Source organism: Meleagris gallopavo, chromosome 1, assembly GCF_905368555.1.
Source record: "Meleagris gallopavo chromosome 1, MGAL_WU_HG_1.1, whole genome shotgun sequence".
Classification (NCBI taxonomy): Eukaryota; Metazoa; Chordata; class Aves; order Galliformes; family Phasianidae; genus Meleagris; species Meleagris gallopavo.
The window spans coordinates 79,426,332-79,440,762 of record NC_139404.1 but is presented as its reverse complement, the minus strand read 5'-3'; the positions used below and the strand labels follow the sequence as shown (position 1 = coordinate 79,440,762).

Genomic DNA, 14,431 nt, shown 5'->3' with positions numbered 1-14,431 from the left:
AGCACTATGGGCACACAGTGAAACTGTGAACAGCTTCCCAGTCACCACCATGACATTTTTCCCCAACTTTTTTCTTATGACTTCTTCCTTACCGCATCCTTTACGCAGGACCCTTCCTCTGGCTTAGCCTTCTGGATCTCCTGCTGGCTGCAACTGACTTCTGGGGAGTTGGTCTTCATCTCAAGCCTCTCTTGCTCTGTCTTAACTGCAGGGAGTGGCCCTGTATGAGTGTCTGAGGCTGGCGCTTGCTCCACAGTAGGACAATGCTCTGAGGATTGCTGGAGGCTGCTTGTGCTGTTGCTCTGCCCATGTAACGTCTCCTGATTTTCTGCTGCTGGCTGTGCAATTTCTAAGGTCTCCGGTTTTCTGGCGACTGCTAGTTCCTCAGAGAGAGAACCTGGATCAGAAACACAAATGAACTTTGTTACTACTTGTAGCCAAAAGCATGTATCTGGCAGTGCTCCCTGAAACAAAGCGGTGCTCTTGTGACCCAAGAAGAACAAACAGAGCTGAAGAGATCCCTTCAGGCAGAACAGGATGATGCTGTGAGGACAACCACCTACCCAGCCCCAGTACTTCAGTACGGGCCAAGTCAATCTGTGACTGCCTATGCCTGCCCTGGCACAGCTTAGTTTCTTCCCTGCCATGAGAGCAGGTTGAATGTCACCACAGCCAAGCTTTAGCTCCACTACCCCACACACTTTTACCTCTGGATGCTGCCATTGGCAGAAGAGGCCCAGGTGACTTCTCCTTCCTCTCTGCGGCCTGCTCCATCTTCATGTGGACTCCACCTTCCAGTGTAGAGGGGCTGGGGCTCTCGGGCACCAGGGAAGACAGCTCCTCGAGGCTGGAGAGGGAAGGCTTGTCCCGGGTGGGTAGACGGCATGGGGTGCTGTTGGTGCTGATAACTGCAGACACCCGAAGTGGGACAGAGACAGCGAAGGGCTCTGAGATGTTCAGCGCTTTCCTCTGGTGCCGAGGGGAGGCCTCCAAGGGAAAGAGACTAGTGGGAAAGCCTGATTTGGCAGCTGTTTCAGAGGTGTAGAACATGCGGCCACCTTTGGGGGACGTCTGCTCGTTTTCAGCATCTTCTGCTGCCCGGAAGACTTTCAGCTGCTCGGGGGGGCACTTGGCCTGCGATGTCCGGCAGGGAGTTTTTACCCCACTCAGCTCTGAGTTTCCTTTGGCTCCCATGGCAGATCCTTCCCGCTCCCACTCGTTCTCCTTGCTGAGGTCATATGAGCTGCCTGTGCCTCCTGTCCGAATTTTCATCACCGGGACAAAAAACCCTCCAGTAGTCACTGTCCGTTTGAATCTGCTCTTGTCATCCTCCCCTAGAGGAGGATATGAGGCAGTCAGTGGGAAACAAACAACTAGCATCAGTCTTTCTCTGAGAGGAGCCCCCCTTCATCCCTCCAGGAATGGGTTCTGCCCTTCATGTGGTGCTCAGGGACATGATCTAGTGGAGGGTTGCTAGAGGTAGGGTAGTATGGTTGGGTTGCAGTTGGAACTTGATGATCTTTCAGCTCTTTTCCAACCTGAGCTGTTCTATGATTCTATGACTCTATGATTCTGTGATTCTATGATTCATGAGCATCCACATATCCCTAGAGGGATGAGAGGGATGAGGGATCAGAGGCACCAAACAACTTCCAGGCTCCAGACCTGTGGCCTCCTTCACACTGAGCAGGTAGGACTGAATAGGATGTCCTCCTCTGGAAATCTTCTAGGATTTTTATTAGAGGCATCTTTCAATAAAATGCAGCCAATTCTACAGCTAGCATGCATTGCCCACAGAGCTCAGAGCTCTATTGGTTTGTTACAAGCATTTTTAATTCCTTTATATTTATTTTTCCTTATAAAAGGGAACTTTGTGTCCACCAAAGCAACCAAGAACAAAATCAAGGCAATCTCACTTCTAGTAAAGACATAGTTAGGTACAGTGATAACTGTCAGGTGCACAGTTGAAGGTTAAAAATGCATGCACAGAAGGGTGAGGACGCATGTCAGCAGCATGAGCACATAAAGATGCACAGCACAGTGAAATAAGGAAAGACGCAGACCACATGCAGGCATGGGGAGAGAGGTGAGAGTGCAGAGGTGCCACCCTTCACCCTTACAGCATAGACTGTTGATGTCTCACCTTCCACAGGCAGGGAACAAAGTGAGTCCATGCTCTTCGCGGGACGAATAGTTGCTTTTTCTGTGGAAAATGAGTTTTAGAAACAGGCTTCAGATCCCACGGCTTTGCAGGCTTCAGCCCATAAAGAACAAAGGCTGCACATAGACGGGCATGCCAGACAGACATCAAAGTTATTTTCCATTTCCAAGCATTCCCCCTCTGTATGTACACCATGCGGTTTACTACCCGCAACACTTGTCCACACAGCTGGGGATCTGCTAGTGCTAACAACAGCTTTGCACCTGCTATGCATATGGAGAGCAGTACTTAACCCAGCCAGTCAACACCATCTCCACTGCATAGCAGTTTGACGTCCCCAAAGCCATCATGCACCACTGCCCTCCCCAGTCACACCACGCTATTGCCTGTGGGGACTTTTTAACTAAACTGGCATAAATGCCTTCCCACCTCTCATTCCTCATAGCAAATGTTCAGTTATTTTTGTGTTCCACTCCCAGACTTTTGCTGGCATGAACATACCCATTCTTCAGTAGGCACTGAAGGAAATTCATGAGAGTATTAAGAAACTTATTCCTTGGTCATTCTCACTGGACTTACTTATCCAGACATGATCTGCCATTTGTCACCAAACGCTCTACACATCTGTTCCTGAGAGGTTTCAGAGACATGTGATCGCTACTGCTCTGAAAGGGGAGGTGGAGAGGAAAGTATCTGGCAAGAACAGCAAGTTTCTGGCAACCCAAAAAGGATCCGTGGAGCTCTGGAAAACATCTGGGAGCAAACTTTGCTATTTACAATAGTGCACAAAGTAGGTAAGGGAGAAAGTGAGAGGGCTTATTGGACTTCATTTGTTTATTTAATTAAGGCTTCTGGGACTGACTTTCACATGAGTAGAGGAGAAACTCCAGCTACCTTTCCCATTTGTATGGAATCCTGGCTACCTTTCTCATTCATGTGGCACGATGTCTTGAGCACTGGTGCTGCATTCCCAGAGGAACAGAATTCAAACAGCAGAGCTCAGATTTTATGTGACTTGTGTATAGACACAAAGTATGGGAAAGCATGTGCTGAGTTTCAACAGCAAGTTCATGTGTTTCCCCCGCATTATGCTGTAAGCAGAGAGTGCATGAAAATACAACATGGCAGCGCTAAAGCGTTGCTTTATTGCACTACTGCCGTGCTTAAATCTCTACATGCTTCAGCATTTCTGTTCAACTGCTGATGAAAATATACAGCCTCCTGTCATTCAGTATTGTGCTTGAAAAAAGGCTCAGCCCCCAAAATCACTGGGCTCCAAACATTCCTGGGCATCCTTGAGCTAGCGCTATTTTGGGACAGAGTATTCCTTATCAAAGTGAGAAAGTGATCCCATGATCAAAATAGGATGTAGAGCTATTTCAAGTTCTGCAGTGGGCACCCTATGTGAGGCCATCTGTACATGCAAAACACAGGGAAGGCAGGGATCCAAAAGACTGGATCCAGAATTTGGCTTCACACTTGTATTTGATCTAAAGACTTTCTCACTTATATATGATGGTAGGTAATGTTGTCAACATTAACTATTGTAAATCTTGCAGTGTTTGGTAGCATTCCTCTAAACACCAGCTCCTGGATTCATGAGATTATGAATTCACACCTTCATCTTCCTTACAATAATTCCCAATTTTGAGGATAGGTAAAAAAAATAACCTAAGCAAAATCTAGGAGATATGTGCCCAAAACACTTCTTTATAAAATTAGGTAAAAATAGGCTATGATTTCTTTCAAAAATAATTATTATTTTAAAGTTATCTTCATGGTTTTTAGAACTTGAGTCATCATTTCTTAATGCTTAGAATTTACACTCCCAGGTAATTTTCTAGGAACCACAGCACTTAAGATATTGAAGCTCGGGAGGGGCTAGAACTTGGGATTACAGCCAGGAGGAAAGACATCTTCTCTCTTGTCAATGCTACAAAAGTAATCCATTCACTCAAAGTGCAGAGATACAGGAGGCATAGAAACTCCTTCTTTTTTGTGAAGGCACTGAACACAGTTGGTTATTTAGTGCCTTTTGGTGGACGGACAGTCTGGAAGGACAACTATTCACCAGTGCTGTGTAAGGAATGTAAGGGTTTGGCTGGGTTGGAGTGGGCTAATCCAAGCCAATATGCTGCTTAGCACTTCTTAGCCCCTAGGCTTGACAGCTGGGCAATGGGAGCCTGTTTATCACATACCAAGATGGAATATTTGCTGTAGCTGCCAGGCATATCATCCTTTAGGGTGCTTCTTGCCATCACGCGAAAATAAGATGTCCATGAAACAAGGAAAAAAAAATGACTCCATTAGACTGAAACCTAATGGCATTAGTGTCGTGTGGGTACAGGTTTCCCCTTGCTATCAGTGCCAAGAGAGAAGCTGTGGAGAGAAAGAGTGAACTGTTTTCTTACCAGATAACTTCTGTGCCCTTACAAAGACACTCCCATTTCGACTCAGCTTAGATTTTGATTCTGAGCCAGAACGGCCCAAGTTAAATATCGACTTCCATTTCTTGGACTTGGTAGATAATTTTCTCCTGGAAAAAGAAAAAAAAAAACAGCTCAGGAAATTACCTAACCTCAGAGACTTTTATCTTTTTAGTATCCCATAAAAGCCTCTGAGCTTGCTCTACTCAACGCTACCCCTTTTTTCCTCTCACCTCTTTTAATTCTAGTGCATGCAAAGCACAGATAGCTACATAAATAATTCTCCCTTTTCTGCATGTGATTGCTGATTTAACTGTGTCATGGATGGAAAGATACCTAAGCCAAGTCTTCACAGAGGTGACTCTGGCATCATTCTACAGCAACTGTGATTGACTGAGTGATGAACCATGTGTGTCTCCAGAAAGGAGAGGTTTCCAAGGCTGAAAGTGTCTTGCAACACAGTAAAGAAAAATCGTCTTTTAGACAGATTTTAATGACAGAATGCAAGATAAATTCCAGCCTGAACTGATGGAACATGTACTATTCTGTGGTGCATAGAGCTATCCTTTAAAGTTATAGCTTTTATGGATTTGCAAAAATAAAAGGATCCCATAATACAAGTGGCTATTAATGCTTGTCAAGCCAATCTGAATTTAATCATAAGTGTTGATCATATGCTGGTATAACGTAATAACTGAAATGAGAAAGCTTAAGGGAATTAAATCAATTTCTTGTAAATGTCAGATGAAGTGGAATGCCAGTTCCCTGTGTCTCCTTGGAAATCCCAGTTTTAAAATGAAAGAAGCTGCTGATCCCGAAGCCAGTTTTCTGCTGTGAACATTGTTTAGTTTAGCTGTTAGTTCCTTCACAAACCTATCCTGATTCTTCCTTCAATCTTCAAGAGCAAGAACCATTTTACCTTTCTGATTTGTTCCCCAATATGGTTTTCTACCTCTACAGTTCTGCTTTTCTTTCAGAACAATACTCAGAAGAGCACAAAGACAATTAGCATCCTAGTAATAGGACTGTTCTCTTTAAGTGAGAAAAGAAAACACGCTGTAAAGGGGCAATACACCCTTTTGTTTTAAATTGGTTATCCTCTTGCCAGTATTCTCTTAGATGGCTCATTTTTCCTTTAATATATCAAGTGTGAAGAAATATTTTTGCTACAGTGCTTTATGGGTCAGCAGATTAATGAGTCTCCTGCTGCAGGGGCTATAATCTCTCAGAACAAGGCAGCTGAGTAGCCATATATCAACTGATAGATAGACCAATAGATAAATAATTAGGTTGGGCACCAGTACCAACAACTGCAGCAACGTCAGCTGAAATGGGACTCTTCTCAGTATTTATGGCAGTGTGTAAATATCTCCTGGGGCTAGAAGAGAAATTTTTCCTTGTTGCTTGGCCATGAGTGCAGAGGAATGCAGGGAAGAATGAAGCTACACAGGTCAGTGCCACCTGGAGTGCTATGAACCAGTCACCAGCAGGTGGAACTCATAGCAGAGCAGTGTCCTGGCCTGCTATATGCCCAGCCCACTTTTAGCCAAACCTTGTGCTCACTTGAGGATGCAGAGACAATTAATTCCTCCTGCAGGAGGTTCTGCTCTCGTGGAGGGAGGTGGACTAGTGAAGCTATGAACCCAGCAGATGAAACGCTTCTCAACTCTGCCACTTGAGAAGAGTATGCAATTTTCTCTCCATTTGTATGTGCAGGTGTGGGGCTGTCACTCTAAGAGAAGTTTCATTCCTAATCATGCTTGGGAACCTGCTCTTTTTGTTCACACTTTACATCCCTCTTAGCACTTACTTGCTGTCAGGGAGGTCAACAACTGTGTGGAAAAAGGACCCCATTACAGGGACAATCTCAGGCAAGCTGTTTTCTCTCCTCTCCTTCCGGGCAGGGTGGGAGGCTGACAAACTCCGAGCCTGTGCTTCTTCCAGGCTCACCAGCTTCATTGGCAGGGAGGTGGACGGGTGAGTCAGATTTTTCACAACTGGTGCATTCTCTGCAAAGAAAAAAAGTACATTCCAGCTGTGGGGTGAGAAGAGATGAGAGCAAGAGCTTCATGTCTTTATTTCACTGGGACAGCTCCTCTGGAGAGGGGAAAGGAGAGGCACGTGCAGAGAGAGAGGCTTTTGTCAGATAAGCCTTCTATCTCCCCAGCAACCTTATTCATCTGAGTGCATTACCAGCAGGGGCCACACTTGCCAGTCAAAGGCTGTGTTACACATATGCTGTAGATATTTTGGTGAGAAAGAAATGTCCCTGAGAAGCACCAGGTTACACATGTTCCCCTCTCTCCTTCTTCCCAAGATTTTGGAGCAGTTGAGTCTCCAGTCCATGCCTGGTGCCTAATTCTTCCTCACTTCCACATCCTCCTCCATGTCTTGTTCTAGGAAAGGGGGCTTTCTAAAACCCAGCACTACTATACCTTTCTGATGCAGAATCGCGGAATCACAGAATGGCCCTGGTTGAAAGGGGTTTCAAGGACCATGAATCTTCAACCCCCCTGCCATAGGAAGGGCCACTAACCTCTCCATTTAATACCAGACCAGGTTGCCCAGGGTGCCATCCAACCTGGCCTTGAACACCTCCAGGAATGGGGCATCCACAACCTCTCTGGGCAGCCTGTTCCAGCACCTCACCACTCTCCCAGTAAAGAACTTCCCTCTATTTGTAATTGACATAATGCATTTCGTGGCTATGGAGAGAACCTGCAGTACATCCAGAAGCCTTAGAATTTGCTAACTGGCTGCAGTAAGGACGCAGTCCCTCAATTACTTGCCTTCTGCATTATTGAAAGTATGGCTGATGGTCTTAGAGAGAAAATCTTGGCCCAGATTAAGAAGTTAATCAGTCTTCCTTTTGCAGAAAGGGTTAAACCAGATGGGATCATGCAAAATATGAGCTGTGGGGCAAACAAGGAGCACACTGAAAGAAGCTAGTGTCTAAAAATGAAACGCTGGAGATGGGGTGAGGAGGACTAGGTTAGTGAGGAACTGGGATCAAGGTTTGTTCAGGAGAGTGCATAAGCATGGTAACCTTGATGATTTTGAAATACTAGTGTACAGTAAATACAGTTAGAGCTGGAAAACAGGGCAAGTGATATGTGGGATGATGCAAGGAGGTGGTTACCAATGCTCTCAGCAGAGCTGGCTTTTCTGCTGTTGCTGAAGATTTGATCCACGTGGTTCAGAATGAACTCAATCACCAACTGCTGGACTCGCACTTCCAGGAAAGCTGCATCTCCATTGCAGCCAACAGCCTCTATCTCCTTTGACCTGCATAGAGAAAGAGGTATACTAGTAGCCAGTATTACCACATGTGACCTCTGAGAAGGAGAGACTGGCTTTCTGCCTGAAAGACTTGGAACAAGGATGTTTTGCTTGCTCTTGCTGCATCCTTCCTTTCCTTACCAGGCTCTTTTCTGCCTTTTCACTCTGTTCAAAATCCTTTTCCATTTTCCCTCTCATTTCTCTTATTTTCTTTCCTCTCCATGCTATTTTCCCTTTTTGTCTTTCAATAGAAGATAAAACTGATTTTCAAACTGCTTTCTCCCAACTTCGGTTCTCTTTTAGCACATTCAAAGATGAGTCTGAAAGATAACACAGGAGCCTTCAAGGACTACTTCCTGACCCCTTATGCAATACTTCAATCATCTCTCCAAGGAAGATTTGAGTGAAATCTCTCAGAAGCTTGTTCATGTCAACCCCATGTAAGTTTTGACAACACTCTGCTATGTGTCCCAATAGGCTCTTCACTGCCCCCTCACTCTCATTCTTGCTCTCAGCAAAGAAACATTCCTTATCTTGACATGCCAAAGTGTTGCTGAAGAAATAATCACTGGGCAATGGATCCTTTGTAAAGTTAATGAGTGGTGTGTTAGATAATAGCTTGGGGCATTGCCAACATGATAACCATGTAAAGAGACTGCAGTTGCATTGCTTTCCCTTTCCTATTCTCCTTGAGACTTGCACTTAAAATAGATTGCAGAAGGAAACAGACTTCAGATTTTTGACAAGGACAGATGCTGGAATGAAAACATCTCAGTTGTGATGTTCTCACTTTTTGATGTTCAGTAGAGTCAACATTTGATTCCTTTTCAGAAGCTGCTCTGTCTTTTTTGTGATTTGCCTGTAACTCTTGCAGTGTCCCTTCTGCTTGCCCTGCAGCAGTCCTGGACTCATCCTGCATAGCTCCATCCTCTGAACACATGGGTTTGGGATGAATGGAGAGGGCAACTTCACCAAGATATAAAATATTTCAATATAAATTTTTCAGGTGATACATTTTCTTGTTTTTCTCAGCTCTACAGCATATCAGCCAAACATCTGCCTGCATCTTATCTGGGCCTCTTTCCAGCAGAGTGCCAGGCAAAGCAAACAAAATTATCTGGTGGTCTTGCAATACACTGCTAGCTGCCAGTTATGTCTACCAATCTTATTTCACTTATACTCAAGCAGTGCTGGACACAGGACTGTGATATTGTTGCTCTGTCTCCTTGTCTTCCAAGCACTGATGTCTCACACCACACCACTGCAGAAGTACTGGCACCATTGGAAATGTCATTTCCGTTCCACAGTGATGAGCTAACTCCTCATTTTTAAATCAATGTACTCAACTTACAAATAACAGCTTTATTTTTGAAAAAAGCAAAACCACAACTTTCCTTGGATGATGGCAGTAAAACCTCAGATTATTCAACCTGAAAGAACTCTTTCTCTTTTTAAAAGCTACTTGTTTTGCTCTGATGTTCCCTTTAGTTGTTCTGTCTTTTTCCTGCTTTTTCATTTCTCTCAGTGGATGGGTTTCCAGGCACACACGCTGCTGCTTAACATAGTGCTCTGGCTGAGAGGATTCTACCATACCTGAGGAGATTGGGAGCCCACACCAAGGCCAGGTTTCTGGTGTGCATGTTGGTCATGCTGCTGAAGGAGGCCAGGTGAGTCAGGTGCTTGATCAGGTATTCCAGTGTTCTACAGTGGGTTCACACAAACGGAGAAAAAAGTGTCAGATCCCTCAGCATGCACATAGTAATGTCACCTCTAAGCTGTTAGTACAGTACAGCCTACTATGCCTCCTCCCTTCAACTCAGATGACCAATACTTGTCTACTGAGACAGCAGGCCTCACACTCAGTCGGTGACCTCAGGGTTGTCCCTTCCTCAAGGAGGACAGTGTTTGCTGTGACCCAACAGGTCTCATACGAGAGGATTTATAGAACCAGGGTTTGCATGGGGTAGCGTGAATGCCTGATCAACCTTGCTCTGAGTGGCCAAGAATTAAACACGAACTAAACAATCCTCAGCATAATGAGTGCAAGGAAAATGGCATCTGGATGGGAGAAAGGGAAGGTCCTGAAAAGGCTGATGGCTTAGCTCAAGTACCTACAGCAGATTATCTGCTTCTCACCACGCCCAGGACACTGTCTAAGGATGCCATGGTGTTTGTACCCAAGAAAGAGGAGGATAGACTGAGACAGAGAGAGTCTATTTAATAACAACTTCCTGGATGGCATTTAAATGCCAGATTAATTGTTGTCAGATTTGGAAACAGTGAGTCAGCTTTTGGGAATTAACTTCTGGAAATTAACTCTGTTGCTGTTTCAATCAGTATTTCCTAATGCTGAGGGCCACCATCTTGTTCCCCAGAGACTTGGTGGATATGTTTCTACCTGTAATGTGATGGTGGTAGCTCCTGGATGACATTTTGTATCCGTGCCAACTGCTCATCCTCGGGAAAGCGTGATACTGCTTCCTGTGGAGATAAAAGGAAATAGTCCACCCTGTCAGTGTGCTCAGGGGAAAAGGAAGAGGGATAAGGAGTGTTACATGAGACAGCCTGTCTCTGAGGGAATGATCTCTTGTTACCTTGCAGAGCTAGTGGTAGAAGACACTGCTTTGTGTTCCCAGCACAGCAGAAATCTGCTGCAGAAATCTTGGTATGCCTTCCCCAAACCCTGGGACAGGATGGTCAATGTTTTGAGGAGAGTTGGGGTTTGAAAACTGAGAGCTTCAATTAGAAATTATGTTTGTTGTCTCTTTTTCTTTTCTTTTTTTTTTTTTTCCTTTTTTTAAATTTGTGTGTTAATGGGTGAAGTAGAAATGAAGGGAAAAGAGAGATGAAAATAATGAAATGAAAAATAGTGAATCCCTCTTACCCAAAACCATGTTGAAAAATAATAGGTCTTTCAGGTCCTATGTTATGAAAACAGCTTGGATCTGCATGTTTTATATTCATAAAAATAAGCAATTTTTCATCTGACATTTAAAGATAGCTAGAAGGAGTATGCATGAGTTTGCATCTTTTATGATGAGAGAAGTAAAATCACAGTCCAGGTAGGTTAATGTATTCTTATACTCAAGGTTAGACTAGATTAGTTAGAATGAAGGTTATACAACTTGGTCTTGATCAAGTGGCTACGGAGCAAGAGCCAGAAGAGGCATGATAATTTTTGTCTTCATTTCTAGGAGTATACTGCATTGGTACTCATCTGTTCAGCTACTACTTTTCAATTTTTCTGTTGGGGGAGGGCAAATCAGCAGCAACTTCAAACAATGCGTGATGGGAACCCCTTGCCTACACTGCTGCCACTGGGGTTTGGATTGAGTTGAAAGAAAGATGTAGGGAGCTATGCTGCCAGCAGAAGTTTTGCCTTAACATCATGAACCTGAAATTATTAGGCACAATTGCAGAAATATCTTCTTGTCCTTGCCACAACAACATCCACGGTAACCAAGCTGCTATTCCTATTCAGGTCACCGTCTGCTTCCCTGCAGACCACCTCTTATGTGCAACCAAGTCAATTCTTGCTAGATTGAAGGTCAGAGATGAACAGGAATTCGTTTTACTCCCTAAGACTTGGAATTCAGATCTATGCCCTATAGCCATATTTTCTCATTGGTATCACGGCAAAGAAAAATGCGTGTACTCACAAGCTTGGTATACATGAGATGTGGATGTACTACTTCTACCTAAATTAAAGATAGCTTAACTCCTTGTGCTAGAATTTACTCCTTTCTACAGCAGAGGGCCAAATACTTATCCTAGCCACAAGCCCACACTCACATAAATGTCCAAACATCAACATCTTTAGGAGGCTGGGAATCAAGCCTTTCAGTGTCACAAATGGGCTGTGTCACCACGCTGCCATCACTACTACAACTCTTCCATGACCTGCCATGTCCCCACAGGCAGCTGCACACATGGCATGAATCGAATCTCTGCGTAGGAGAGCGATCCATAGTAGCAGTGTGCCAGGTCACCTGCAATTGCAAAATATCTGAACTGCAAAGGACAAGCCCTTCTGAACTGGCTATAAGCTTCATTTCCAACTACAAGCAGGAAACAAGACTATTCTGAACTTTGAGAAAATGATGCTAATTTTCCTCCCGTTTTTCTGATTATTCTGATGATACGATGCCTTGGAATGGAGGAGGCACCAAGTGAAAGATCCTCTCCGAGGCATGAGACTAATCAGAGTGATTAGGGGCAGACCTTCCACTTCAAAAAGTAAGAAAAGAAAGAAGAAAAAAAAACTTACTACTATAACCCCGCAAAATCTAACGGCAAGCACTCTCGTGATCTTTGCACAAGGCTGCAAGGAATATAAACTATAACTGGTGCATCTTAAATATTATATTTCAACTGGACTATTACACAGTATTTTTCCCCCAATGCTGATTTTCATCCCTACATTTAACTTCCAGGTCTCAAAGACCTAATGCTTAGACAGCATATGAATATCAGACTTTCTGAGTTTGTGACCCATTCAGATTCCAAGCCACATTTCTGACCCATATTTGTTGTGCCTTTGAAATGCAAGGCACTCTCCAAGCTCAGGATTAGAACAGCAGAACACAGAATTCAAGAAAGAACCAATAACTCCATTTATTATATTTCCATTAATCATGCCATTAATTACTGCCTTCTATATTTTAATCTTTCAAGCAGTATAAAAGCACTCTGAGGATGGCAGAAGGTATCTAAAGCAACTAAAAATCTTGGATTTTTTGTTACTCCATTGTTTTTTCTAGAATACACAGTTCACAAGTCCTTATTAACAAGTGGAATAGCGATCAGAAAAGGTAGGTTTGGCTTTCTACAGTTGATTTTTCATGAGGGATCATCAGTCTCTATGCTCAGGTTGGAACAAGCCAAGCAAAGTCAACTTATCTATCCCATAATACAAGTACATATCACCAGAATACTAGATGGCAAACTAATGAGTGTGGGAGGGCACTGTTCTGCAAAGGTTGGTAGCCACTGAGGTCGTGACTGTGATGCTACATCTATGACTGATGACCAAAAGGCCAAACCCTCTCTAGTCATTAAGAATTTGACTTTCCTTAGCTGTAAATGTCTGAATCACTCCGGTGACTCAAAGTGGAGCCTATCCCATCTCAGAGGCAGCTCCAAGTGAGTCAGACAGGCTGGGATTAGCATGCATCCTTTACTCCTACCAGCGTTCTTCTGCTTAGGCACAGCTGCCACCATTCCCTGCTCAGACATCCCACGCACATGCACGCTCCGATAGCGGTTTTTCTGCTCCTTGGGGATTTGGTCTTTTTTATTTCTTTCCTCCCTGTATCTGACTGTGTTTCCTGTCAGCTGGGTTACCCATTATAAATCTGTTCTGAGTAGAATTATGTGAATAATGGATCTTGTGCTGGAGAGGACAAACTAAGAAGCTAGAGTTTAAAAAAATCACTTTTATGTCCATTCAAAGTGATAACGTTTTGGGGAGCTGGCACGAGTTTTTAACAGACAGTTGTTCAATGCTGACCAAGCATCATACTCAACTAAAAGTGAAAGAAAACTTCATTTAAATTTGAGGCTGTTTAACCCCTTTTCTGAAATATGCTTTATTTGAGAGTTGGGCGTGTTGATTTAATGTTGAAACATTTCCTTTAGAAAGTATTTGTAAAAAAAACATTTGGATAGTTACAGAAGTGTTTTCCCTTTTGTTTTTGAGTAAAACTATTTACCAAATGTATCTAACCAAAATCTGCAAGTCATCAGCTCAAAACTGTGTTTTTCAGCAAACATTCTTTCCTAAAAAAGGTTTCCATCTGAATCTTCATGTTTCCTTTATAGTGCTTTTCTTTCATAAATCAGCAGTGATAGCCAGAAAGACACTAGCCAAGTATCTCCAGCAAGAATGAGGCTCATCAGTTACTATGAATGAGTGAGTAATACTCTGTATTTTCAAGGTCCTATTCATTCTTACTGTCTCCATTTTGGAGAGCCTGTCTTACATACTAAGGATCTCTATATCCTGAGAGTATAGAACAGTTTTTCAGATCTGCTTTGACTTAGGTTTTACTGTCCACCACCTCAAAACGCAGCCAAGTCTTACTTAAAAATTGGCATCCAAATAGCAGGACACCTAGCACTGTTGTCTGTCAAGCAGCATAGCAAGACTAGTAAATTGGTGTTCCTCAGCTCAGTTATAGTCCCTGGCATCTACCTGACTTCCCTGACCTTTTGCACAAGGAGTGTTTAAAGAATGTCTTCTTGTGTGGACCCTGTGGGTCTCTCTCGGTGCGTCCTGTGCAGTGCTGTTTCCAAGTGCTTGACTTAGGGTAGAGAAAATCCAGATAGCAGTACTTGAAGCTAAAGTTGCTTAAACATGATTTTGTCAACAAAATGTCTTCTCTGTAACATCCGACATTTTTGGCAATGTTTGTCCCTTCCACCGCCCAGAAAATAGGAAGAGTAGGATGATAGAAATTCTTAACAAAGGACGGATGTTTCTAACACTGAAAAAACAATCCTTCCCATCCCCCCGTAGCAGTTGTTTGAAGAAGATGGCGAATGCTTGTAGCTGAAAATCCACACC

At 43.6% G+C, this 14,431-nt stretch overlaps 1 protein-coding gene across 2 annotated transcripts in view; it reads right to left on the bottom strand.

The window, feature by feature from the left end:
• Nucleotides 1-14,431, bottom strand: part of ARHGAP31 (Rho GTPase activating protein 31) — a 57,247-nt gene that overhangs the window by 8,430 nt on the left and 34,386 nt on the right. For both annotated transcript variants that reach the window (XR_795304.4, XM_010719268.4), the window contains exons 4-11: nt 10,265-10,347; nt 9,460-9,567; nt 7,727-7,872; nt 6,398-6,596; nt 4,573-4,697; nt 2,144-2,203; nt 708-1,334; nt 93-397 (exon numbers count right to left, since the gene is read on the bottom strand). Coding sequence is in view for 1 of the 2 variants with exons in the window: in XM_010719268.4 (XP_010717570.2) it covers nt 93-397; nt 708-1,334; nt 2,144-2,203; nt 4,573-4,697; nt 6,398-6,596; nt 7,727-7,872; nt 9,460-9,567; nt 10,265-10,347 (1,653 nt within the window). In the remaining variant the exon portion in view is untranslated. The remainder of the gene's footprint in view (nt 1-92; nt 398-707; nt 1,335-2,143; nt 2,204-4,572; nt 4,698-6,397; nt 6,597-7,726; nt 7,873-9,459; nt 9,568-10,264; nt 10,348-14,431) is intronic.